This window comes from Dermacentor variabilis, chromosome 9 (assembly GCF_050947875.1).
Source record: "Dermacentor variabilis isolate Ectoservices chromosome 9, ASM5094787v1, whole genome shotgun sequence".
Lineage (NCBI taxonomy): Eukaryota > Metazoa > Arthropoda > Arachnida > Ixodida > Ixodidae > Dermacentor > Dermacentor variabilis.
The window spans coordinates 45,502,470-45,527,147 of record NC_134576.1 but is presented as its reverse complement, the minus strand read 5'-3'; the positions used below and the strand labels follow the sequence as shown (position 1 = coordinate 45,527,147).

General features: G+C 46.2%; 1 protein-coding gene across 1 annotated transcript in view; it reads left to right on the top strand.

Moving 5' to 3' along the window:
• LOC142558325 (uncharacterized) overlaps positions 1 to 24,678 on the top strand; it is a 42,408-nt gene that overhangs the window by 5,685 nt on the left and 12,045 nt on the right. The window contains exons 3-11 of the mRNA XM_075670472.1: positions 488 to 682; positions 2,299 to 2,421; positions 4,705 to 4,882; positions 5,600 to 5,635; positions 8,758 to 8,772; positions 9,666 to 9,888; positions 16,888 to 17,044; positions 23,263 to 23,375; positions 23,788 to 23,920. Coding sequence (XP_075526587.1) covers positions 488 to 682; positions 2,299 to 2,421; positions 4,705 to 4,882; positions 5,600 to 5,635; positions 8,758 to 8,772; positions 9,666 to 9,888; positions 16,888 to 17,044; positions 23,263 to 23,375; positions 23,788 to 23,920 — 1,173 coding nt within the window. The remainder of the gene's footprint in view (positions 1 to 487; positions 683 to 2,298; positions 2,422 to 4,704; positions 4,883 to 5,599; positions 5,636 to 8,757; positions 8,773 to 9,665; positions 9,889 to 16,887; positions 17,045 to 23,262; positions 23,376 to 23,787; positions 23,921 to 24,678) is intronic.

Below are 24,678 nucleotides of genomic sequence, written 5' to 3'. Positions count from 1 at the left end.
AATTTTTTTGTATAATTTGAGCCAAAAAATTGGAAGAAAGATCTCACGTGATAGACCGTTGTATCTGAGGGAGAGCAGCAGCCCAGTCTAAATTCTGTTTCTCTTTATTTATTTATTTAGAACGAGTGCTATTTGCATTAGATATTTGCAGTATGCGCCTAAGCTTAGATGTGTTGAATATTTCGATACAGGCCTCAAGTTGATATCCAGCGGAATGAAACTTGCGAGGGCGAGCAGTGGACATCTGCGGCACTGGCAGGTGTCACACTATATTGCTTATTACAAGATGCCTGGCGTCGACGTGAAGCACAAATTATTCCTGCATATTTTAATAACGCCGCGCTTTTCGAAACCTAAAGATACGGCTGACAAAAAACCTACTCTACAATAGCGTCGAGCGGCCGACGACGCAGAAAATTTAATTTGGATAACGTCTCCACTATCACCGAAATAAAGCGCGCTAAACTGCAGCCAACCCTCTTCGCAGGAGACGGCGCACGAAAGCATCCGGGTCCTGTTGTCCAGTGGCGTGAACGCATCCATGGCCGTGTCTGTAGCCATGTTCGGCCGGTGGTACAAGCCCCTGCACCCAGATCCCGAAGTCAAGGACAGGCCGGGAAACTACTCGCTGTTCGAAAGCTGCGACTACATACCCGAGACACAGCTTGGCTTCGTCTCAAAGGTGAGGAAGAGGCTCCATAGCCCATACGCTGGGTCACAATAACGTGGCGCTATGTAGCAGGCGCTGTAGCTGGCGTCCTCCAATCAGGTGCACCATCGTGCGAACGTTTGCGTGGCCTCCTCGTCCCCCTCCCCCTCTCCGCTCTAGGTGACACGTGCTCGTAAGCAAGAACATTGGAGCTGAAGTTTTCTTAAGTACGCAGTTAAGGCAACGCGTTAACAGAGAAGAATGTAAGAGTGGGGTTGAAGATTGATATGCAGAAGACAAATATAGTGATCAATAGCCGGGCACGGGAACAAGAGCTCAGGATCTCCAGTCAGCCTCTAGAGTCTGTGAAGGAGTACTTTAACCTGGGTCAGTTATTCACAGGGAACCCCGATCATGAGAAGGAAATTCATAGAAGAGTAAAAATGGACCCGTAATGGTTGCTTAGTGGCTATGGTGTTCGGCTGCTAAGCACGAGGTCGTGGGATCGAATCCCGGCCACGGCGACCGAATTTCGATGGGGGCTAAATGCGAAAATACCCGTGTACTTAGATTTAGGTGCACGTTGAAGAACCCCAGGCGGTCCAAATTTCCGGAGTCCCCCACTACGGCGTGCCTCGTAATGAGACAGTGATCTTGCCACGTAAAACTCCACAATTTATTTTTTAAGAAGAAAAATGGGTTGGATCGCATACGGCAGACATTGTCATCTCCTAACTGGAAGCTTACCATTATCATTGAAAAGGAAGGTGTACAATCAGGGCATTTTACAGGTGCTGACATGTGGGGCAGAGACTTGGAGACTGACAAAGAAGCTTAGAGAACAAGTTAAGCACGGCGCAAAGAGCGATGGAACGAAGAATGTTAGGTGTCACATTAAGATACAGCAAGAGAGCGGTGTGGATCGGAGAGCAAACGGGTATAGCCGATATTCTTATTGACATTAAGAGAAAAGAATGGAGCTGGGAAGGTCATGTAATGCGCAGGTTAAATACCCATTGGACCATTAGGGTCACAGAATGTGTCTTAAGAGAAGGGAAGCGCAGTCGAGCACGGCAGAAGACAAGGTGGGGCGATTAAATTAGGAAATCAGTGGGCGCTAGTTGTAATCAGTGGATGCAGGACAGGGGTAAGTTGAGATCGCAGGAAGGAGCCTTTGTCCTGCAGTGGACATAAAATAGCATGGCGATGATGATGATGATGATGATGATGATGATGATGATGATGCAACGCGACAAAAAGCAGGAGCGCAGACTCTTTATTTACTTATTATTCGCAGTGGTCGGGTTCATGCATGCAAACCATATATAAAGAAAAGAAAGCAAAGACATTTCAAGGTACGCACAAAACAATCATGCGATCTAGACGATATTTAGCTGACTCATATTATCTATAAGAAATCGAACTCCGTAGCTCCCAAACACACGCAAGACAGGCTAACACAAATACATCCAAGAGTTCGGAAGACGTCACCCTCGATATTATTCTGCGTCAGCGTGCCGTTATTTTTGCGTAGCGCTTATTAAACACTGTGCAGTGGCTCTCATGCTTGATAATCGTATCGGTGTTGATAAAGTGCGTGACTGATCTATTTCTTACTGACATTTTTGTTTATTTTTTTGGCACAACAGGTGTGCAGGGATCCGAGGTACCGGCACACCTTTTACGACCACGCCCTCCACGCGCGTGTCACGTACAACAAGGCTGCGGAGAGGCTGTTCGTCTACGACGACGAGCAATCACTGCGCTACAAGGCAAGCCCTTTCGAAAGTGATGCGCTTTGTCTTTTTTCATGCTAGCGATAATTTGTAAAGTAGGCCGTTGTTTGGGGCAAGGACAAGGTTAAACGATAAATAATGCTCAAAAGGGCCGAGAAGATCTGAAGTTTATTGTGCTGTAAAATAAAGCTTTGGTAAATTTTGGTTTCTGTGGGAATAAGCTGTAATAAGCACCCTCAATTTTCGATGGAATAAATTCTGAAAGTGCCGAACCCCACTTTAACATTCTGATAAGAAGTCGGCGGTATTGAATACTTTAGAGAGAGAGCACGGAATTGAGCAAACGGATGACCTTGGGTGCTATAACGTAAAGCTGTTCCAAACTTTTCCAATTCTGCAATCAACGCTCCACGATTGGTCAAAAAATTTTCGTACTATCCCGACTTCGCCAGTCTGTCACGTGACGTCATAAAAGTGCGAAAACGCCCCATTTGATATGATATGTGCCCACTGATTATGGATGATTATAAGAAACGAAAGAAATGTAATTATTTATGATTCGACGCCGTTTTCGCCATTAGACTTCTATAATTAGTCAAACGTTTTTAGGCTGCTGTCACTTTACCTGTCTGTCACGTGACGTCATAAAAGCGCGAAAACTCACCGCGTCAAAGCGACGTGTACGCATTAAAGGCACATTAATGCATGCCGAACAAAACTGTTTTTTTTTTCTGAATAGCCGGAGGCTGCCCCGTTCAGAAAGGAATAGAAGATCGCTGTCCCCGATAAGTGGCACTAATTACTGCGAGCTACGGAAGAGCTTGGATTTATTTGCGTATAATAAAAAATATGCGTAGCATTATAACGCTATCGAGACCTTTCAGCACGCATACGACATTGCTCTGTCAACTCTACCTTGCTGAGTATCCGTTTTAGCGGCGTTCTTAACCTTCCGTTGCACGCCGCCGCGATTTTCGACCAGCCACTGCAAGCTAAGTAAAGGGAGACGGACCAATTGCAGACGCCAGCACCACCCTTCTCATCGGGTTATCTGCTTTCACTGTGCTGGCTCGGCCCCATCGAAACCCTCATCACTTGACCGTGCTCATCGTCTCGTGTCAGCAAATTACATAAGATGAACTGTTCTATGTGTGTGTGCGTGTGTGTGTGGGGGGGGGGGGGGTGTTATATTGTTACGGGGCGAAGTTTAAATATATTTACAGGGTAATTACAAAATCCCTCGCTGGCATACGAAATGGACGACCGTCTGCGCGACATCAGCCAAAGTTTTCTGCACTGTACTCACCTTTGTCTCTGGCTGTGCATTAGTAACGTGACCCCCGGCGGTGAAAGCGCCGTCCCGTTGCTCGCTAGATCGTCCGAGTGGCATCGATAGAGGCAAATTATGTGGACGACATCGGTGAAAGGTCGAGACATGCGGTGGAATCGATAGGCGCGGTTTCATATGTGAAGTCGGTCGCTTGGCGCATAACACGGTACGGTCCAGAGTAAAGCGAAATCAACTTTTCGCAAAGGCCAACTCGCCGTGAAGGTGTCCAAAGAAAAACAATATCACCGGCGTCGAAGTGGGCATCGCGGTGGCGGGCATCACAGAAGCGTCGTTGCTTTTTCTGCGAAGCGATATGGCGCAGGCGGGCAATTTGGCGTGGCTCTACATGCTCTGAAAATGGCGCCACGGGCGTATTCTGACGACGTGTCGAGAACGGCAGGAAGGAGCGCGTGAAACGGCAGCGTGGGTAATATCACCAATTGGCTTGTATGTGTACAGCCATCTGTGCTACCACTACACATGTGCTGCTTTCTGGTTCTACTCTGTGCGGAATTACGCAGTGAAAGGACAAGCGCCCCCATCAATGTGTCGTGTGCGAGAATGCGCAACCATGCATGCACGCGAGAACGTCGTCGCGTTTTTACGTCTCTTTCAAGCGCCCGAATGTGGCAAATGGCGACTCGTAAATGTGGCGTTACGTAACGCATGCCGGTGGCCACCTACTTTCTCGGCACCCGCGCCTCTTTGAAAGAGGCCGACGCATGTCGTTATGACATTCTAAATTACCGGGGTCCTCTCCAATATCCCTGTCGCATCGCCTCTCGTGTGGAGTCATACGTGAAACCAACACCCAGGGGTCCTTGCTTAGTCGGGTTATAGGTTTGGCACGTTTACTGTGCGCGCTAAAATTGCAACTGCGCGCGTAGCGTTGTGCGCGGGCACTACTAACACGCACGTCGTCGTCGAGTGTGCCCCCCCCCCTCACCCCTCTCCTTAATCCAACGCTCAAACTTTTTTCGTGTGCGCAGCTGTGTCTGTCACGCGCCCAGTACAGCACTATCAAGTACGGCGTCGCCGTGTACAACCTCGAGTACGCCGACGACGAGAACTCCTGCGGGAACGGCATCTACTCGCGCCTGAGGACCGTCCGCCAGTTGCTCTCCTTCTTTCAGGACAACTTCACGTCACCGAGCGACGCAGACCGCTGTGAGTGCTGTCTGACTGCGACGATGTGGTAACCTAGCCGGTACGCACACACAGTATGAAACGGTGGCCTCCGGAGGGCCAGAGCGCAAAGGTATGCGTGCAATCAACGAGCTATAGCTGAGAGTGCCAGTTTCGGCGGCGCCTGGCGGTATCTTTTGAGCGTGCGCGGAGGGTAGAACGTCTCGAGTCTTCGTTTCCTGTTCCGCCGCTGAGTTAATGTAAAGGCAGTTTGTACTGATTTGCCTAGGACGCCTTTGGTATAAAGGTTATAAACAGGGATCAAGTGCCTCAGAAAGGCTGGCCAACGTTTCGATAGGAAGACCCATCTTTGTCAAAGGCGAAGACCTATCTTCGCCTTTGACAATGATGGGTCCTCCTATGGAAACGTTGGCCAACCTTTCTGAGGCACCTTATCCCTGCTTATAACCTTTATACCACAGTGTCCGTTTCCATCTCTCAGCCCCTTTCTTGATTTTGCATCTAGGACGCCTTTGTAATTTTTATCACTGTCTGAGTCCCGCCTTGGCTTCAATTGAGGCTCCTTATCCACTGTATGAATTATCAAATCTATGGGGAGTTGTGCGCGAGTGTTACCAATACCGTATAGAAGTTACAGCAACATGGCAATGCATGGTTATTTCACTAGAAAAAATGGTTGCGTTATTATCAACGCCGGTCAGAGAGGTTGAAATCAAAATACATATCCATCTTTTTTAGGCTTTGTCTACTCCCCCACATCGGTGCAGACGCCAGGTAAGAACTATGATAAATTTGAAGCCGTTAGCATGTGCAAGTTGTTTAGCAATGATATACGCGCACTGTGGCTACATTAACAGTTTGCGCAAGATTTTTCTGTTGTTTTCGGAATGTCCTTTACAGCGTCACCTACGCGTCACCCAAGCAGTCCTTGTATACATGCCAGACCAGGTTCCGGTAATATCAATTAGACCGTAAGATACCCAGCATCCACCCATGTCACAATACGGGTCCACCCCTACTTTTGAAGCAATTGCAAGAGTGAGCCAAGAACATATCGGGCGCCCATTTCTGTATTTTAGGAAACTTAAGGAAAGTTCAGAAATGTTCTAGGACGCCACAAGGGGCACCTAGTGAGCGACGGTTTTAGATTAGCACCAGAAAAGTGCTCTAATATTTTTTAACGAGGAAGAAGAAATGTGCGTACTACTGTAAATGTACTTTCTGACATATGTTAACTCACACATTGGCGACCACATGCCGCGAGCTCGAAAGTGCCGCCATGTTTATTTCTGCAGTCGGACAGACGAAGCGCCCACGGGGTCGCTTGCTTCTTCTGAATTTTAGTCCTCATACTGTACTAGCACCCACCCTCAATCAGAGTAAGATTGCTCGCCCCTCGACGGTGCTTCAAGGGCGTTTTTTTTTTTTACTTTTACCTTCTCCATTGCATCTAATTAGCACCGATATATAGTCCAAACGTCCTAAAGTACATCTGTGTGCGATATAAAAAAAGAAAAAAATCAACGCACATAAAGAACTGGTATTTTAAGATCTACACCGCTAGTCGCATCCTTTAAGCACTCATACGCAGGGGGGAAAATACAAGTTCCTACCCATGCATCTCCAAATTTTGAGTCCGTGGGGACTTTCTGGGTATCTTAGAGCACGTATGCGATTTTTCGACACCCGCCGTGGTGTCTCGGTTGCACATAAGAACACGAGTTCACGTGTTCAACATCCGGGTAATTCGGCCGCCTTTCGAGGGGGAGGGAGCGGGGTGTAAAAACTCTTGTTTGCTATGCCTTCTGTACATGTTAAGGAATAGCGGATGCTAGAGGATTGCATAATCAAACCCGGGAAGTGTTCCACAAAGACATGAGATTTACCTGCTTCCGTGACACAGACGCGAAACGTCTCGAGTTACTTCACAATGTAACAACAGTTATGACGTTGCGACTATGTGGGCGTGGTGCAAGTACAATCGAAGGCCTTTACAGCGAAATGCTTGGGGCCTTCGAAATATTTTGTTATACGGGTCACTTCATCGTAAAGGTCGCGCATCACACCATTCACAATAAAAACCGGAGCAGGGTGAACCTTTTCAGACGCATTCAGCGCCGCGTTTTCCCCTGGTGGAATCTTTTGGCGAGAGGGTGCGCCGGGCAGCTGCAGTGAATGTGGAAACGTCATGCGAATTTGTCGCGTTTTTTTTTCTCGATGTTTTGCATTATCTTTTGTGGTTGTCGGTTGCAAGCTTCTAGGGTGCATAGTTCAGTATGTTCGGCAAGCATTTTCGGATTAGTTTACTACGTTAAGCATGCCGCAAAAGAGCGAGGAAAGGTGGCAGGCGAACGAGCTGTGCACCTAACAACATGTTCGATAGGCAACAACCAGAGTTTAATAAAGAAAACGTCGTGGCAAGGGGCTTATATAGCTTCACTGCATAACCGGAGTGCAATGTGCTGAAGTACGTGTACACAATGTAATGTTTTGAAAAGAGAGAATCGCGGACAGCCGATCTTGTACGCGAACACCCCACGGCACGCTGTGGCAATCCCAATCCACGGATGGTACCTGATATCCTGTGCCATCCGCTTTATCGCAAATTCGGGTGCTCCCTTAAGACCTCCGTCTGCCGGTATTATTTTTACTTTCGCATGCTAAATGATCTCACAGCAATACACAATTGTATAGCGGTGAAGCACACATCAGCCACATGGAACACATACGATCGTGGAAAAAAAAAGATTCTGCGCTTACCGCTGCTCCGTTCTTGCTAAAATTTTCCAGAAAGATTACATTTTATAGTTTTAATCGTTAATTGTAACAGTAGGCAGTGTTACTTGCCTTGTTTGACAAGAAAAAAAAAACGGCGAATTCGCCTTCGTCTGCACCTCTCAAATGCACACCCAAGCAATTATACGAATCGAATCCCGAAGGCCATGGTCTGGCCTATTGCAGACAACGGACGTGATGTAGCCGGTGTGCTTTAGACATCGTTTAGGCATCTAAAACTTACTGCAATCATTCGCCTGGTTTGTCAAAAAGAGACTACGAGTTTCCCTTCGTCTGCGCTTCTCGCAATTTGTAATGACTGCAACATGCCTGTAATTTCACTTACGCCATTGCTCTTCGAGACGAGCTTCCAATAATTGCTCGGGGGTGCGCCCGGGAGGTGTAGACGAGCACAATTTGGCAGTTCTTTCTTGGAAAGCAAAGCAAATAACAACCCTACGTGTTACATTACAATTACGTGTTACAAATTCAATCCTTCAAAGTTTAAGCAAGAAGGGAGCCGCGGTGACGGTAAGCTTTTTTTTCTGCGATTTGAATTGAAAAACGCGCGTCCATGTATAAGACCATTGCAGACATTGCTCTCAGTAAAAAAAAAAAAAGAAACAGCGGAAAAAAAGTGTCGACCTAAATAATTTATTGAGCTTCGGAGCGCAATACATGTGGAAAAAAATTCGAGAAGTCGGCACAGAGCTCGTTGACCGAAAACATCCCCCCCCTCCCCCTCCCCCCCCAGAAAGAAGAAGAAAAGACGCTTGGCAACTCCTCCGCCCTTCACAACGTGCATGCAAACACATGGCGGTAGCCGGCGCGCTTCCCTCCGTCGTTACTTCGATTTTGTTTACTTGGTGAAACATATTGCAAATTTATATCCTACCAGTTTTAGTTGGCAGTGCAGCGCTGGTACTGTGTGTCTTGCATCCTCGTTTCTCGCGCTGGTTAAATTTCTGAAAAAGTCCATTAACCGTTCTTTATACAGGTCATGTCGTCATAGAGGGGCTCGAATGTAAATGGATATATTTATTATGCATTATGGACTACATTCCGTTCACCACTAAGCTCCATAGCATTTTCACTAACTCATTGTCTTCGTGTCCTTTCAGAGTACCAGAACAAACGTAAGTCGGTTACCGGGATCTGTCATTTTCTTTTGCTGTGTCAGCGTGACCATAACATTAAAACTGCGTACGATTGTCAGTAACGCTTGCCACCAGCAAACAGTGACATCTTATATGGCCTTTGGGATCATAGCGCATGAGAGCACAAAGCAGCCACTTGAAGATACATATATAGAACGCATATTATCATAAGTTTGAATATTGAAGGGGGACTTTGAGAGGATACAGAATGAAGAAGGTCTACGTAAACAAAAAATATTGTCGCTTTGCGATAGGGGATGCCTGTCTCTACTCAACTTAAGGAGGCGTTCCTCTAACTGGCCATTCAGACATATGCATATATGTGCAATTTCTCTCAAGAGGCCCACATTTTCTTCCACAAGGCGCTGCATAAGTACTCACCCATCATTAGGTATTTTGTGAGCAAAATGAATATTGAGGCTAAGCGAGCAATAAGAAAGTTGCCTCGATTAAGGGTGCTACTAGATTGTTCTAATTTGGATACTCTAATTACGCGCGAAATACAGCTCAATTCGGCTTCTTTACGGAAAAACAGTTCGACTCGCGGGAAGAGGCGAACACAACCTACATAAAAAATTCACCGAATGTTAAGTAAGAACTTAAAATCCATATGACGAAGTTCCCTAATTGCCTTAGGTATTATTTCATTTTTAGGTGAAATGTTTCCATCGCACACGTGAAGCCAAGAAGCGATCCAATTCAATAAACCACCAGCTATCTGATATAAAAGTATGATGTCGAAAGCTTCAATTTTCCTCCTAATGTTAAACAGCACTCAGTGGCTCCATAATATTTTTCTATCGCATGCCCGATCAACGAATCCCGATCCTTTGCAGTCTGTTTTCTTAGTTTTGGATCGGGCTTTCATGCAGAGCCTCCGATGCCCCATTCTCCGCTCATCTGCACGTTCGGGGAGTTGACAAGTGAAGCCACGGTGGTGCCGGAGGATGGCCTCTGCGATTACACCTTCTACGACTCGCTCCAAAAGCAAGGCGGAAGCAAGCTGGCCGGACCGTTCGAGCCGGGTTTCGAGCGATTCCTCGAAATAACCGCCAGGCACAGCAAGACTGAGTATGGCGTCGGCCTTGACTATGGGTGAGCGGACGTTTAGCGAACGCTCAATTTGCGTGCTTCCGATATTATCTGTGTATTCGTAATATTCTCACGGGAACAATGTTGTCGTTGTGACTATAACATCTCTCCTTTCGCAACATTTCGTAATATTCCATAATTTCTAATTGCTTTCGTATTGCGGTGTAAGGTCCATGAAAATCCAACTTGAACTCTTTGAGTTTGCATTAAGACGCAAGAGCGTACTATTTTGGTGGCAGACTAGACGTTGCAGTTTTATAAGATCTACCGCGTGGGTTATGCCCCGAAAAATGGTATTGTTCTCGGAGCCTACTACGTCTTATTTCGCGTAGACGATAAATTCGAGATCTACCTCACAAGGTGCCGTGAAGACTTTTAAGAAAACCTTCGCGCCAGAGACCGGGTCCACCTTAAACCACATCCCGGCCTGTTGCCCAAAACTCCGACCTTGTTACGATTTCTACGGTACTGCCCAATAACTGCTTCTGTGAGTAATGTTGCACGTTGCATCGAGTGCTGAAATTTAAAAGAAAAATAGGGAAGTAAATAAATCAAAGATTAAGTCTGAAACTCCCTAAGAGCAATTATTGTAAATGAGGAAAGCTTGTTCTTGTCGGTAAGGCTGGCGTAATGCCGTTTATAGCACGCCGCCTTACCGAGCGGTTTGGGCGCAACGCCCCGTCTCCTCGGTCGGGCCTTGTCTCTGGGCACACACTACCTCTACACATAGCAAACTACACAAACCACACATAGCACGCCACCACGCCTATCACGTGACGCGGTTTGGGCATGCGCAGCGCCGACACCTGCTGCCTTCGAGGCTGTCGCGCAGCGCGGCCTTGACGATACGGGGGCACAGGCTCTCTAGGCGACCATGCGACCTCGAATAGCAGCTAAACGCACCTTGGCCCAATAGGGACACTTACAGCATCCCTTTGTGCCAATATCTGGCTCCCGGGTCGCACACTCGTCCCCTGAAGCCCTTTTTCCGTTGTACTTAGAATTTTAAGTCGTTATGCAAGATTAATGAGAGTACTTAATAATTTGAAGCTTGCGTGCTTCATTCATCATAACGTACAGGTATATTTCATATGCAGGGTGTCCTAACTAACTTTAGGCAGAGTTAAAAAATGTAACGATGGGTTCTAAGACGACGCGACGAAATGCATGTTGCTGACTATAGTACAGAGCAAGTCTCACTATTTTTGTATTATCTTTATATGCATAATGCGCCAGAATTTTTTAACCAACTTCGGAAGCAACGAAGTTAGAAAAAAATATTCTAGTTCCAAAGTTGTGCAGCGGTTTGCAAAACGTCCGATTAAAGAGTTCCCAGCTTTCTATCTATTAAGTATTAGCTTCTTTTTCGCTTACTGCAGATGCCCGTAACATTAAAAAAATAACAAGTGACATGCCCGCTTGCGCGCCTTGCAGTGGTCCCAAACGTTCCGCGTACAAACGAACATAGCATTCAGCAGGTTGTGCTGCCGCTTAAAATGCGACAGGGAAACGACACAGGCGTTGGCTGTGCGATTTACGGCAGCAACCGTTATCGCTTGCGCTGCGATAACTACGTCCGGACTCCAGTGTGACTACCCATGTTATGCATCGCTTTAAAAAGTCGGGCGTTTCGCCCGAGACGCGAAACATTAATAGCGATAACAACGTATTACACAAATACAGGAAATATGGTTTGAATTATTCATCGGCCGAATAAATTGCGGCAAACATTCGTTTATTAATTAAGATCAACAAGTTTTATGCCACGTGTGCAGAGGCAAAAATATAAACAGGTCACACTCGATGACCTCGAACACTCGCTGTCAATACGTTGGCGCGATGAACAGCGGCAGCGGTCAGCGAAACCTTCATGCCGCCTCTTGCTTTACAGCACCTCGCAAATTTAAAACTGCGCGGCCTCCGACACTATAGGCGGGGGGCAGCACAGCGCACATGAAGCCACCAGATCTCTGAGCTCGCACTTAACATTTGCACCCCCACCACACATTACCTCCAAGATACGGCGCGCGGGCCACGCATACGCACAGCCACGCGGACAGCCATAGGCAGCTATGGCCTCGCTAGAGAAGGAGACGTGCGCTTGATCACGTGACATCCTTACTAGGCGCGCGGAAAGACTACCCGCATGAAGCCACCATCTTTCTGGCTCACCTTCGCACCCACGGCATACGGCGCGCGGTGCGCGATAGGATCTTATCGGGACATCACGGTGATGAAAAACATTCGCCTGTATTGGCCATAAGTTTTCTATCACAACAATAAATAAAAACTTACTGCAATTAAACTCAAAGAAAGCAAGTACTGGAAAGTGCTTTCCGTGGAATTCCCATTCGCTAAGGAGCTTCGTTTTTGGAGCTTTCGTACTCCCCAATGAAGGGCGTTCACTCAGTCCGGCGCAAGTAAGAATTCCATTATTTAAAGTTGCTTTACTGTGTGGGAAAATAAGAGAGCTTTTGAAGATGGCGCATGGTCGCTTTCGTATTGGTCGTATTGAAGATGGCGTATTGGTCGCTTTTCAGCACACTATAGAGCGCTCCAGCGGCAGGCTTTACATTCGGTTGGTCGAAGTTGTCCGCTCGGAGCGAGTTCTCCTGGTCCACTGAGAGCGCAGCGCTCCGGTTTAGGGCATCGCAGTCTCTCTCACCTTCGAGCTGGGGTCACGACTTACATGTGACAAAATGTCAGTCACGTGGTTCCGCTCACTGTTCGAGGGCAGCTGAAAACTCAACTTCGCAGGCTTTCTCTGCCTACAACGTAGAGCGGGATGCACATCGTTGCGAACCAAGTTTGCGCGACGTAGAAATCACTTCAACGTGGCATTAAACTTGTTACTCGTTAGAGGCAGCAGCTATTGCTTCCCTGAGTGTTCCAATTGGCTTAAGCATTCATTTACGAAAAGCGAGCAGTTCAAAGAGCATCAGAAGGAAGGCAGAAACGTGCATCGATCCCCTATGTTGCTTTTGTAAGCGAAAGGCTTGGTAAATTTTTTTTGGAAATTACGGTATCTGGGTAGCGCATACCCCAACAAGGAAAGTGATCACACAAGTCGTACCCTTGTGAGGACGCGTGGGGAGCAGATGTTTAGATTCGTCTACAATATTCCATGTAAAGAGTGGTATGCTGCCTACGATGGCGAACTTGGGAACTTTAAATGGCACATGAGGCAACTCGAAAATGACGTTGCGGGACACATTGTCTCGAATTCCCTGTCAGACATAGCTGCCAACTCTGTCGCATGTTTTGCAAGGTTTACGAATTCGACCTCGTTTTACGATTTTATCAATCTTGCATCAATAATTAATAAAAATGAGCTTTGTTTGCGAAAAAGCTGTGCATCGTTGGTCGTGGACATTCCGTTCGATTTCGCTGCTTGGTGGAAAGAAGCAAAATGTGTACCTGTATCGACCAAGTGTATGCAGACAAGTTCCTAGAAGAGGCGAAATGGCCAACAATAAATCCGCTGAAAATGTCGCTGTGATCTAAAAACAATAGGCTTTTCAATCTTTTTTTACTGTTGTAAGTAAAGCATGCATGCATCTTTTAAAAGACGTGTGCTTAGGCTAATCTTTAAACAAAATGTTTCCTATTCCCCACTCTCCTACACTCCGTGCCATCTCCGCGGCATTTAACGAATTTTAAGGTTGACAAGTTTCCAGGAATGCTATCGGAGCACTAAGAAACAACGGGATATCGGATTGACAGTGACTCAGCATTTGTAAGCGCCACCGAAAAATGCCTGTCATCACGCCTGCTACTACACTCGCTGCGCGTACAAATCACACCACACAAGAGAGGAGCAAATCTACCCTGACGTCTATGCACACTCACTGCACCGTCTTTACTGTACTTAAGCCCTTGCCATAATTTTCCATAAGCATTGTCTATAAGGCAGCTGTACTGGCCCTGAAACGTCGAATTGTTCTTTTATATTTGTAGATCGCTATAACGTAAAACTATTCCAGACTTTTCTATTCCAATTTTGCAATCAGCCCTCCGCGATTGGTCAAAAACTTTTTTGGTCCACCCTCACTTGATCTGTCTATCACGCGACGTCACGAAAACTACAATAACTCCCCATCTGATATGATTATGCATATACACACTGAATATGAATAGTTTGACCGAATAAAATAAAAATTGTTATTTGTGATTCGAAGCCTTTTCGCCATTAGCCCTCGGCTATTGGTCAAAAGTTTTCGGCCTGCACCCACTTCACCTGCCTGTCACTCGAAGTCACAAAACGGCAAAAACTCACCGCGTCAAAGTGACATGTGTGCGTTAAAGGTGCATTAATATGCCCAACAAAACTGAATTTTTTTCTGAATAGCGCCAGGCGTCCCCGTTCCGAAAGGAATAAAAGATGGCTGCAGCCGATCGCTCAGGCGCTGCCTACTCGCACCTGCCGGAGAGCATGGGTTCATTTGCGTATAATAAAACATGTTGCGTGGCCATGTGACGTTTTAGAGCACTTTCGGCACGTTTACGACCTCGTCCTGCCAACTCTTCTTTGCTGAAAATCCGCTTCAGCGTCATTCTTAAGCTTCCGTTGCACGGCGCTGCGTTTTTAGACAAGCCACCTCAACCTAAGTAAGGGAAAGCGGACCAATCGCAAACGCCGGCACCACCCTCTTCATCCGGTTATCGATATTCAGTGCAGTGGCTCGGCCCATCGAATCTCTCTCCACTTGAGCGTGCTCCTTGTCTCTTGTCAGCCAATTAGATAAGACAAGCCGCTCAGTCTAGGAAATGTTATTCGTTTTTCAAGCAAACAAAAGTGGCCTCCTATGAACGAGGGGAGCCTTTGATTGGTCTGTTCAGACAACCCTGCGGGTCACCGCCCGATGCTTGCGTCGGCGGTTACGCTATATTGACGTCAGCAGGTACGAATAAAAACATATTGGAATAGTTTTACGTTATACGGCCCCTTGTTCAGGGAGGTAAATTTAGAGAGCTAAGCCAAAATGTTTAATTATCCAGCGTTTAACGGAAGCCCGTCTGGTGAGGAAAGAACACACATGAATTCACATGTATTCATTTATGTTCTTTCTTCGCCAGACGAGTTTCCGTTAAATGCTGCAGAATGAAACATCTAGGTTTACCTCTGTGAATGGTCGCCACATTGTGAGTAGCAATTTTAGTTGCAAGTTTTGTGTAGCGCATTGGTAAAAGAGGCCTAATAGAAGTACCGATTAGTACGTAATGCTTCAACGCGGGTAAGTGTTAATTGCAGATTTATCAATACAAAATCTAAATAGAATGCTTGCTCTCCTACAGTCGTTCGATAACACCTCTCCGTCATTATCCAGCATACTTTCTTTTTCTGTTGGATTGTTTTTTTTTACTTGCACTTGCATTTTATATTCAATTATATCCTAAACCGTTGTCGTAAGGAAACCATCGGGACACAAACTAGGTCTAAACGATATTTTATTAAACGCGCCTGGAACCAAAACGAGCCATAGCGACGAAAGCCCAACAGCGCGGAACATTCTGAATCGTGATTGGTAGTGGTGAGATGAAAGTGGCGAAATATGCTAATGTCCACAGCCATGTCTATATGTTATCATTATATGAAACAGTTAGCTCCGAGGAGCTGCCGTTGTAAGGCGGAGTGACTTTCACAGTGCTCTTTGCTTGTGCAAGTTGATGCGCAGAAAAAAGATAATCGTTGATGCTGCAGCTCCTTGTGCCGCACTTTCTCCATGGTTGTCCCATGCAGGCATCCCGCTTAGTGCTCCCTACTGAGCTGAGCGCGGCACCACTCTACATGACGTTATCTGGTCTCAGGCACATGAACTGCAGTGTACAAAAGTTTCCAATAAAGCGATACTTGAATAAGATGGTTTCGTTATGACGAGGGTTCACTGTACGCGTGTAAGCATGCGTAGTACACGTAATTAATACGCGTACTTAGCAACAACTTGATTAGAGGCGAGTTGAATTATTTTGAATGCACGTCGAAGGATCATATGCAGTTCATTGCAACAAATGTGCATGCACTACAGTATTTCTCTCAGGTTCTGAAAAATGTAAGGACCAAGAAAGAGAAATGGTAAAGGCGTGCTTTGTCGGAAAAGGAAAAGGTAAGCGTGTCGGCACTGCATCATTTAACTTCCGAAGAAGGGAAGTCACGTATGAATCAACACCCTTGCCTTTTATGACCGTACGCAAGCCTGTCGAATGGCATAGATCTTTCTTTTTGTTTTGTCCTCGACATGACTGTAAATCGTTGGTGCTTCTCGCGATAAATTGTACTAGTCGGTAGTCATCGCTTTAACCCTCTTGTATATGTTATTGTTGTCGTCCCGTCGAGCCGCTTAAATATACATATACTGGTGGCAGTACCAGTGTAGCTGCACAAAATTTCGTCCGTGTTCAGCACTAATCGTTCGTTCCCTTATGTTGTCCTCCCTCCTCGGGGAAGCGTGCTTTCAATATGTTAGCATTAAGCGAGTCAACGTGGAAAAAAGTCCATGTATTAGGAACTGTGGGAATCCACTCGCGTGGTAGAGGTGAGAGAGTTGGGAAAGCTTAGCAAAGCGCCTATATATATATATATATATATATATATATATATATATATATATATATATATATATATATATATATATATATATATATATATATGTATATATGTATATATTGCCACTGACGGTCATCTTCTCCGCACCACCGTCATTTGCACTTTACTCCTTGAAGAGGCGTGGCGTGTGTCGACTGCACTCCTAAACAACACTTCGCGAGGCGGTGAACGCGCTTTAATCATGGATCCGGGCCATCAAAGAGGTGCGACGTAATGCCTGACGCATTTCTCTGGCATCTACGGCTATATTGCCGACAAATGAAGATATAATTTTTAGGCAGATTCGCTGACAGCTCAATGTATCCGATGGGAACATGCACTGATGCTTACTCCTGAGAAACACGGGCAGGAACTATGAGTAGCGCAAGCGCTTTGCAATCTCCGGGTGTTTCTTTCAGTGCCCTCGGCGAACTGGAGGTGTTGGTTCAAAAGCGCTCGACAAAAGATCACCTGGAGAACATGTTCAATCGTAAACTCTACCACTTCGGCTTTGTGAACACCGCCTTCTACTATTTCAACTTTGACCAACTCGAATCTATGCTGAAAGTGCTCAAGGTAAGCGACTGTCTACGCATTCTCTGAAAATCTCGCTCAGCCTAAATTACGCACGCACTTGCGTGTAAGTGTTGTCTAAGTGTACTCTTTGTAGCTTGGGTCTTTCTTTTTCATTTTGCTGTCATAAGTTCAGTCGCCAGTCACAGAGTGTAATGGTAATACTTTTGGTTACTGCTACAAAATCTGTCAATGATACACTGCCCGCATAATGTTTGTCCTTCCTTTCGTTCTGCTCTAGAACAGCCGACCTTTAATGGTACAAAAGAAAATTTAATATTGGATGCCATATTTGATCGCTGGCAACCTTTGCGTGCCCTCAGAGCACATTGTTGTAGACAGTGCTAATCTTTCTGCCGAGTGAATTGTACCACTCTCATTGGTGTGGGTGACCATCGCTTTAGTTTTTGGAACAACCTAATAGTTAATAGGTTCTACTACTAGAATATTACTACTCGTAAATAGTATGAAAGGAGGACGTGCGAAAACTGTTGCTTTGTTGTAATACTCAAGAAAAACTGCATATATATTCGAGCCATATTATATTTAAAAATGTAGTATTTACTTGTTCCCGGTATATTCTCTGTAAAAAGGGGCTCACACTGACGTTTATGCTGCTGCAGTTGCAGCATAAATGAGGGTAATTATTGGGCAAACAAGAGATGCCTAATGTGGACAAGCGCTAGGCGATGGGACACGAGAAGATTGCGGCACAACATGGTGCTTAACTAACAACAGTATCAAAACAGACCAGGAAAAGGTTACATAAAAGAAATCCGAAAGTCTCATTACAAACGGCCTACATGTGCAACAGAACAAGTGTTATTGAAGTCACGGCGGTCGACCTTTAGTCCCATTGAGCGAGCAATAGCCGACAGTTATTTCTTAGACGAGCCTGACAGAAAGATTGATCACACATTTGTCATATCAGCCTGTCAACTGCGTGGGTTTCTACATCTTCCTTCCTAGTTGGTCGCAGTTGGTAGCCACCGCTCCGTTTTTTTTTTTTCTAGATAAAGGTTTGTACTCAGGCAAATGTAACCAGAAAGAAGTATATGCGCACTGTAATTGTGCTCTTTCAGGCTGTCACTTAGGCAACGCCTGGTCTTACCTACGTAGGACGGGCCACGTGACAAGGAGATAGAGGTCTGTTGGCTAAGCTCTAAAATACTGAGCCGCTCCTTACTAAAACTGATATGCCACGACGCATGCCTTGCACAGTAGCCTGGAGCCACATGAGTAGGACTGAAATTCGGGCGAGTTGATATAGGTTCAAGGCTACAGAAGCGTAACTAGACAAGCGCTAAAAAAGGAAAGAAAAAAGGGACACCACATGGCGCAGACTCTCAAGCGACGTTAATAAAAGGAAAAAGAACAAATAGAAGGAATCACAGCGATTAGCAGCCTGTGTGCATCGCCTCGTCTTTGTCGTACCAGCCTCCTCCATACCGCTTCCCTCCTTGCCTCTGTCATCCCCACTAACCCCCTTCCCCAGCGTGAAGTAACAGGTTAACACTGTTGTAGCTAGGGCATGTTGGTGCTTTAACTTGGATAAGATTTTTAGCGCCTGCGGACGAGGAAAGAAGGAAGACGTCGACAACCTGACTGTATTGTGAACGTCTTCATTCTGTCCTCGTCAGCTGGTGCTAAAAATGCCAGCACGTTAGAGTTTCACAACTCCATCCCACCTATCCATATTTTTTCTCCTTAACTTTTCATTCCCTCTTTGAATAATTCAAAATACAGCATGCAAATTCACCAAGAAAAACAGCGCATCTGAGCCGACATATGCAATGCAGCATTTTTTGTGTAAAGCACGCAACGTTTAGTTAATTTGCTTAGGGCTCTTTACTGCACTTGGAACATGCTCAGCAAACACCGCGTGAAAGCTGATGCGTGTACCGAAGCATGGCCCGCTGGAAACATACGCAGGAAAACATGACAAAGCTTTATCTTCTAACGAGCTATCTTTCATTGACTGGTAGTGTGTCCTCTATTACCATTAGTCGACGCTTGCTCTTGCTAATTAACCGCTTTTGAACGTAAGCTGAAGTTCTTAGTATGATTTGGCGAACAATGTATGGGGGATCCTTCCCTGGGCCATGGCCGTATCAGATCGAACATGTCGCGACTGTACATCACTTAGTGCGCCGCCACTTCTGTGGTTCTTTCGAAAGCTGTAAGGAGCTCTTCTCTCCGTCACCTATTATTCCGCGTACACGCGAAGCACTTAATGCAGTGCATAATTGAGAAGCTGCTACAGATTGTCGCGATGTCACCTCTGTTGCAGTGCGTTTTCCCGATTTTGATCTTGCAGCCGACGCTATAGAAATGTGCATTTTTCGCGTCTCGAGCCCCATCTTTCATCGTCATTACATTGCGGTGGCGTTCGATTTCCTTTATGTGCATCATTCTGCACTTTGTTATCACCTTTTCTTTATCATTTCATTGTCTTCGGACAACGGGGTCTGTGACGAGCAGTACTATGGCACCAGCTTGGCATGCATCCCCCCCTCCCCCAGCGAAAGAAATGGCAAATAAAACTCGCCAATAGATAGTTTAGCACAACGTGTTCTGCTTCCCGTTCCACTCGCCTACACCCGCTCCGCCGCAGAGGTTGAACAGTGTGATGACGTGCGCGAACTCGCCACGGTCTAATCATGCAGGACACCTCACTGTAGTCAACAGTGCCGCGCGAGCATTGTGTGCAGTGAAGACGGTGGCATCAACGTTCCACGTGGTTTTCGGCTCGAGTGCGTCAAGCATCGCACGAAAAACAAAATGTAAAGAAAAATCTACAATCGAAGGAGTGGACTGTAGACTAGACAGAAGACGACAGGAACGAGGGCGCCTGGGGCACGTCGGTGGTTCGGAGCAGGGAATCTGGCTAGGGCGCATAGGTGGGAGCCTGGCGGGTAATTGAACACGGGCTCACGAGGCGTCTACCTAGCCAGCTGGGCTCTTTCCCATTTGGCCTGTCGTCTCCCGACAACGACATGACACGAACCGTGTGAGAATGGTGACTTGGGTGCGGAGGCGCGCGCTTGACGGGTGCCCGGACCCGCGCTCGCGAAATCTTCCACCCAGAGCAACGCATCTTCCCGATGACCTGTGGCGTCTCTTCCGCTGTCGGAAGAAGCCGGCAGTGTTTCGACAAATGGACAGCTGCAGGACTCGGCCATCCTAAATTGTCTTCATAGCCCTGATCGTTTACAAAAGAAACGTAGACCCCATGAACTTTTTTTTTCTTCCAACGAGTTTATTTTTGAGAACTATCGTGGCCTTTTAAATGGCAATTTCCGTTAATCGCGATGGCGTTGAGCCGAAATGATTTGAGCCTGTATAGTACGCCGCATTCTTCGTGTTTCTGCTTGAATTCTGTTACCCCTTTAGTGAACTGACGTTGAGGTTTTGTCCCAGCACTGTTTTGTGTTTGTGAATATAAAGTGTGGTTCTGGCGTTTGCTAATTTGTAGATGTCTTTGTTCATTTCTGGCACCGAGGCAACACCTCGGGTGTCAAAACAATGCACGAAACAATTCATTACAAACGGGAAACGAATCGATTTTAGCAGAGTGTTCATGCGTTTGGCGAGCTTGCGTCGCATACTGTCACTTGGTGGTCGCAGACGAGACTACAGCAAGATGTATATAGCATCTTCAAGGGCATCAGTGCTAAGCTGTGATTTCTTTATTGTTGCATTTTTTTACCGACTGATGTCATTATTTTTCTTTCTTTCTTTCTTTCTTTCTTTCTTTCTTTCTTGCTTGCTTGCTTGCTTTCTTTCCTTACTTGCAAACGCTGCTGGTCTATTGTCACACGAAGCTCCGACTCGCGTGGCTGCGCCGAGTCGGAGGCACTTGATGTACCACTTGTGTATTCGAGAACACATCGTCGTGCTCACAACCGTGCTTTTAGCGCCTAATTATTACCCTCACCTCGTTTCCTTAGGCACGGTGTCAACGATGCAAAGCATTTCCCGAGCAGATCAGCCGACCTTCGGCAGTGCCGGCAGCCATCATGTTTTTTTCTTTCGTCTCGCTCATGCACTGGCGGCTGAGCGTTTGGCGCGTGCGCACAGGCGCCTCCGGTTCGCTGGCTGAGCGTAGCGTGGCACAGGAGACGGTCTGCTAAGAACGTCTAACGTACATCAGCTCGTCTACCAATACAAGCTAGACTGATTCCGCGTCTTATATTTGATAAGTATCAAGCACTCTCAAAGATTCATGCATATAACCGCTCATTAGGTTGGCGTATAGCCGCCACGTTCGCAAAGGCACATTTACAAGAAACATTTCTTTGGTAACGTTTTTCTTAATTAGCTACAGAATGAGCGGACGAAAAGTAAAAAAAGGCAAAAAAGACAGATTGTTCGTATATCTTGTCTCGTACACTTCTTGACCTGTCGTCTGGACAGGACGCATGACGTCGCCCCCACCAGGGAGTCACACTAGGCCTACCTGCCCTAACTTCCTACCCTACAGCGGCAAATAAAGTTGTTTCTCTCTCTCTCGCTAATATCGAAAATGACCCAAGTTTTAAAAAAAATGGGTTGTAACGTTTCTTTGTCGGAGGGCAGCAAGTAAATCATCGTACCGTTACCATGCATGGCGTCACCACGCAATGGTAACTATGCCATTGTGACTGCCGCCTTATGATCACCGTCGCACCGTCACCTTCCAATAGTCACCACGTACAGTTTCCCTTCTGATGATCCTAAAGATGATTTTCTTGCCCTTTAAAAACGGGGCGGTGACAAGTAGTCACCTAGCCTGCTTGAGCTAACCAGGTATGCCATACATATTTTTTAGTCTAGCCCATTTTGTTTTCATTTCCTTAATATTTTTTTCTCTTGCGTAAAACTTGTACAGGTAGCTTTAACTGTCACCTATGCTTGTAAGGGATTCGGTTCTATAAATATGTTTCCTGATTTTTTTTCCGCCTATACTCTAAACGTATGTTGCTCATCTCTACTGCTGACCGGTTAATGTTTCCATTCACTTTAAATCCCAGTGCTTCTAATCCCAGTGCTTCTATAAGGCGTAGGTTACCTACGAGGACGAGGCAACGAGCTATGGAAAGAAGAATGATGGGTATAACGTTAACTATAACTAAGGTGTAGGTTACCTAAATTGAGGACGGCACAACAAGCTATGGAAAAAAGAATTATGGGTATAACGTTAAGGGATAAGAAAAGAGCAGATTGGGTGAGGAAACAAACGCGAGTAAAGGACATCTTAGTTGAAATCAAGAAAAAGAAATGAGGGGCATGGGCAGGATATGTAATGAGGAGGGAAGATAACCGATGGTCATTAAGTGTTACGAACTGTATTCCAAGGGAAGGGAAGCATAGCAGGGGGCGGCAGAAAGTTAGGTGGGTGGATGAGATTAAGAAGTTTTCAGGGACAACATGGCCACAACTAGTACATGACCGGGGTATTTGGAGAAGTATGGGAGAGGCCTTTGCCCTGCAGTGGGTGCAACCAGGATGATGATGATGATGATGATGATGATGATGATGATGATGATGATGACGACGACCTACGAGTCGCGCCGGGTGGATACTTTTGCTTTCCATTAGAATGCCCTGAGTTGTCTCCGGATTTTCGCTGCAGCAGACACATACCTCAATCTGTTAGAATATTTGCTCCGATATGTGTCTGTCCTTAGACACATAGCTGAAGCCTCAAATAACAAGGCACTGTCCTTTGCGTGGATAAAAATTTTACCTTAAAATTTCTTTCTTGCCAATCTTGTAAATCTCCATGGTCGGCAGGCTTTGCGGGCAAGCTGTGCCATCTGGCGACGCTTTGCGGAGACGTAAATTATGGTAAATAGTGAGTTGGGGGGGGGGGGGAGGGGGGGCTTGCAAGCTGCTTCGTATAACATTTATTCCGACGCAGCGCGGGTTATGCATAATTTTTTTACTCGCCATGGAATGAGCGCCATAAACCCCAGTTTACACTTTCTTTTTAAATGATACTTCGCTGGTAGAAAAATAGCGCACATGCGTGGCAATTCATTAGGGTGCTTGAACTTGGCATTTACTTCGCAAAATGTGAGAATAAGTACCAGCGCAGAAATAATTTAATAAAACCACAATGGCTTCTACGTAAGAGACAACCTGGAAGACAGATACTTTGCCTGCGGAATATTCTGCGTGCTTATTGATGTTTCGCGTGAAGCACCATATCCTTAAGCGACGTTTTCCTGCCTTTTCAGAAAGTCTCTGACTTGATGAACGACAGGAGAAGTCCCACGAGACCCATCTACACGGTAATCGCGGTCGCTCTGATCTCCACTGGCTGGGTCGACGCAGCAGTGAGCGAATTCAGGTTTGCACTGTGTTTTAGGCTCAATAAAGCTGATGAATTTTTTGCTTCTGTTACATTCGTCGACCGTGGTCTATGCACCAAGGTGTCGCTGCAGTGGTAGCATGAACTGTGCATTAGATTACCGTCACTTTCAAAAGTTAGTACAGCAGTGAATGTAATGCTTAATAGGGACAATAATCCGTCAGTGATCACAGGTGGTAAAACTTAATTCATAGCTTTCTTTTACGGCGCCCGTCATACCCCCAGTGTTGCCTTGGGCCGTCGTATTACTTGTCAAAAGAATTGTCGTCGATGCTATCTAGTTTGACGTTTTTTTTTTATTTCTTCGAAATGCAATGCAGTTCCTCCTTACTGACAAACATTAAACTAGACTCGAGTAAGCTCGGCGCTAAGGTGCCATTATTCCCCGCAGGAAGACGTACACGCCGGACGCCCTAGTGTCGGTGGGACACTACTTCAGCGAGGACAAGAACTTCGTGGGATGCCTGGCCGTGCCTCCCACGCTCCTAGACGTGCCGCCGAGCGATGACTACTACTACAGCTTGGTACGTGCGCGATGGCAAACCACGTTCGTAAACGGAATTTTGAGTTCGTTTGACAACTGGTGCATTCTTGTGATCATTTTTCGTATCCTCTTACAGTCGAACAGGTTGCTGCGTCACGACGTACGCCATTACCTCGTTTAAATCAAGCGATGTCGGTAATTCGCCTTGTCGAGGTGACTCTTTCCCAGCTCCTTGTGATAAATATGACCTTCATATGTAAATCGAACGGAGGACTAACTGCGTAATGAAAATCAGCAGGCACTTTTATTGAAGTAAGAATGGTAAATAGGCTTACACTTCCGGCAAGCTTTATATTTTCGTTGAAAAGAAAGCAAAACAGATTTGAAGATAGCTTGCCACTTGTGGGAGCGGATATCAAGTAACGCATGCAACTTCCTTCTGCCCACCTTCTTGGATACGTCCACTCCCTGCGACCATTAGCAGGAGGGCACAGGTGAATTCGGATGCCGCGAGGAGAGCACCTCAGAGGCAACACGTGTACACATACACCAGCGAATCGCCCTGCGGAAACATTCGCTTAGACGAACCCAACGTGATTAGTTGGAGCCGCTAGTAGGTCCGACCCGATATCGTTGATCTCGTTTGCGTAGCGTTCTGCAAACGGTTCGAGAGAGTCACTGCTCGACTCACGATGGGGCTCGCTCAACTCTCCCCGATGCTCAGTCGGCCTGACTTTGTGCCGGTTCCATGGACTCCGGCGTCGTCATATTCGCTAGCTATCGTCATCATGCGCCAAA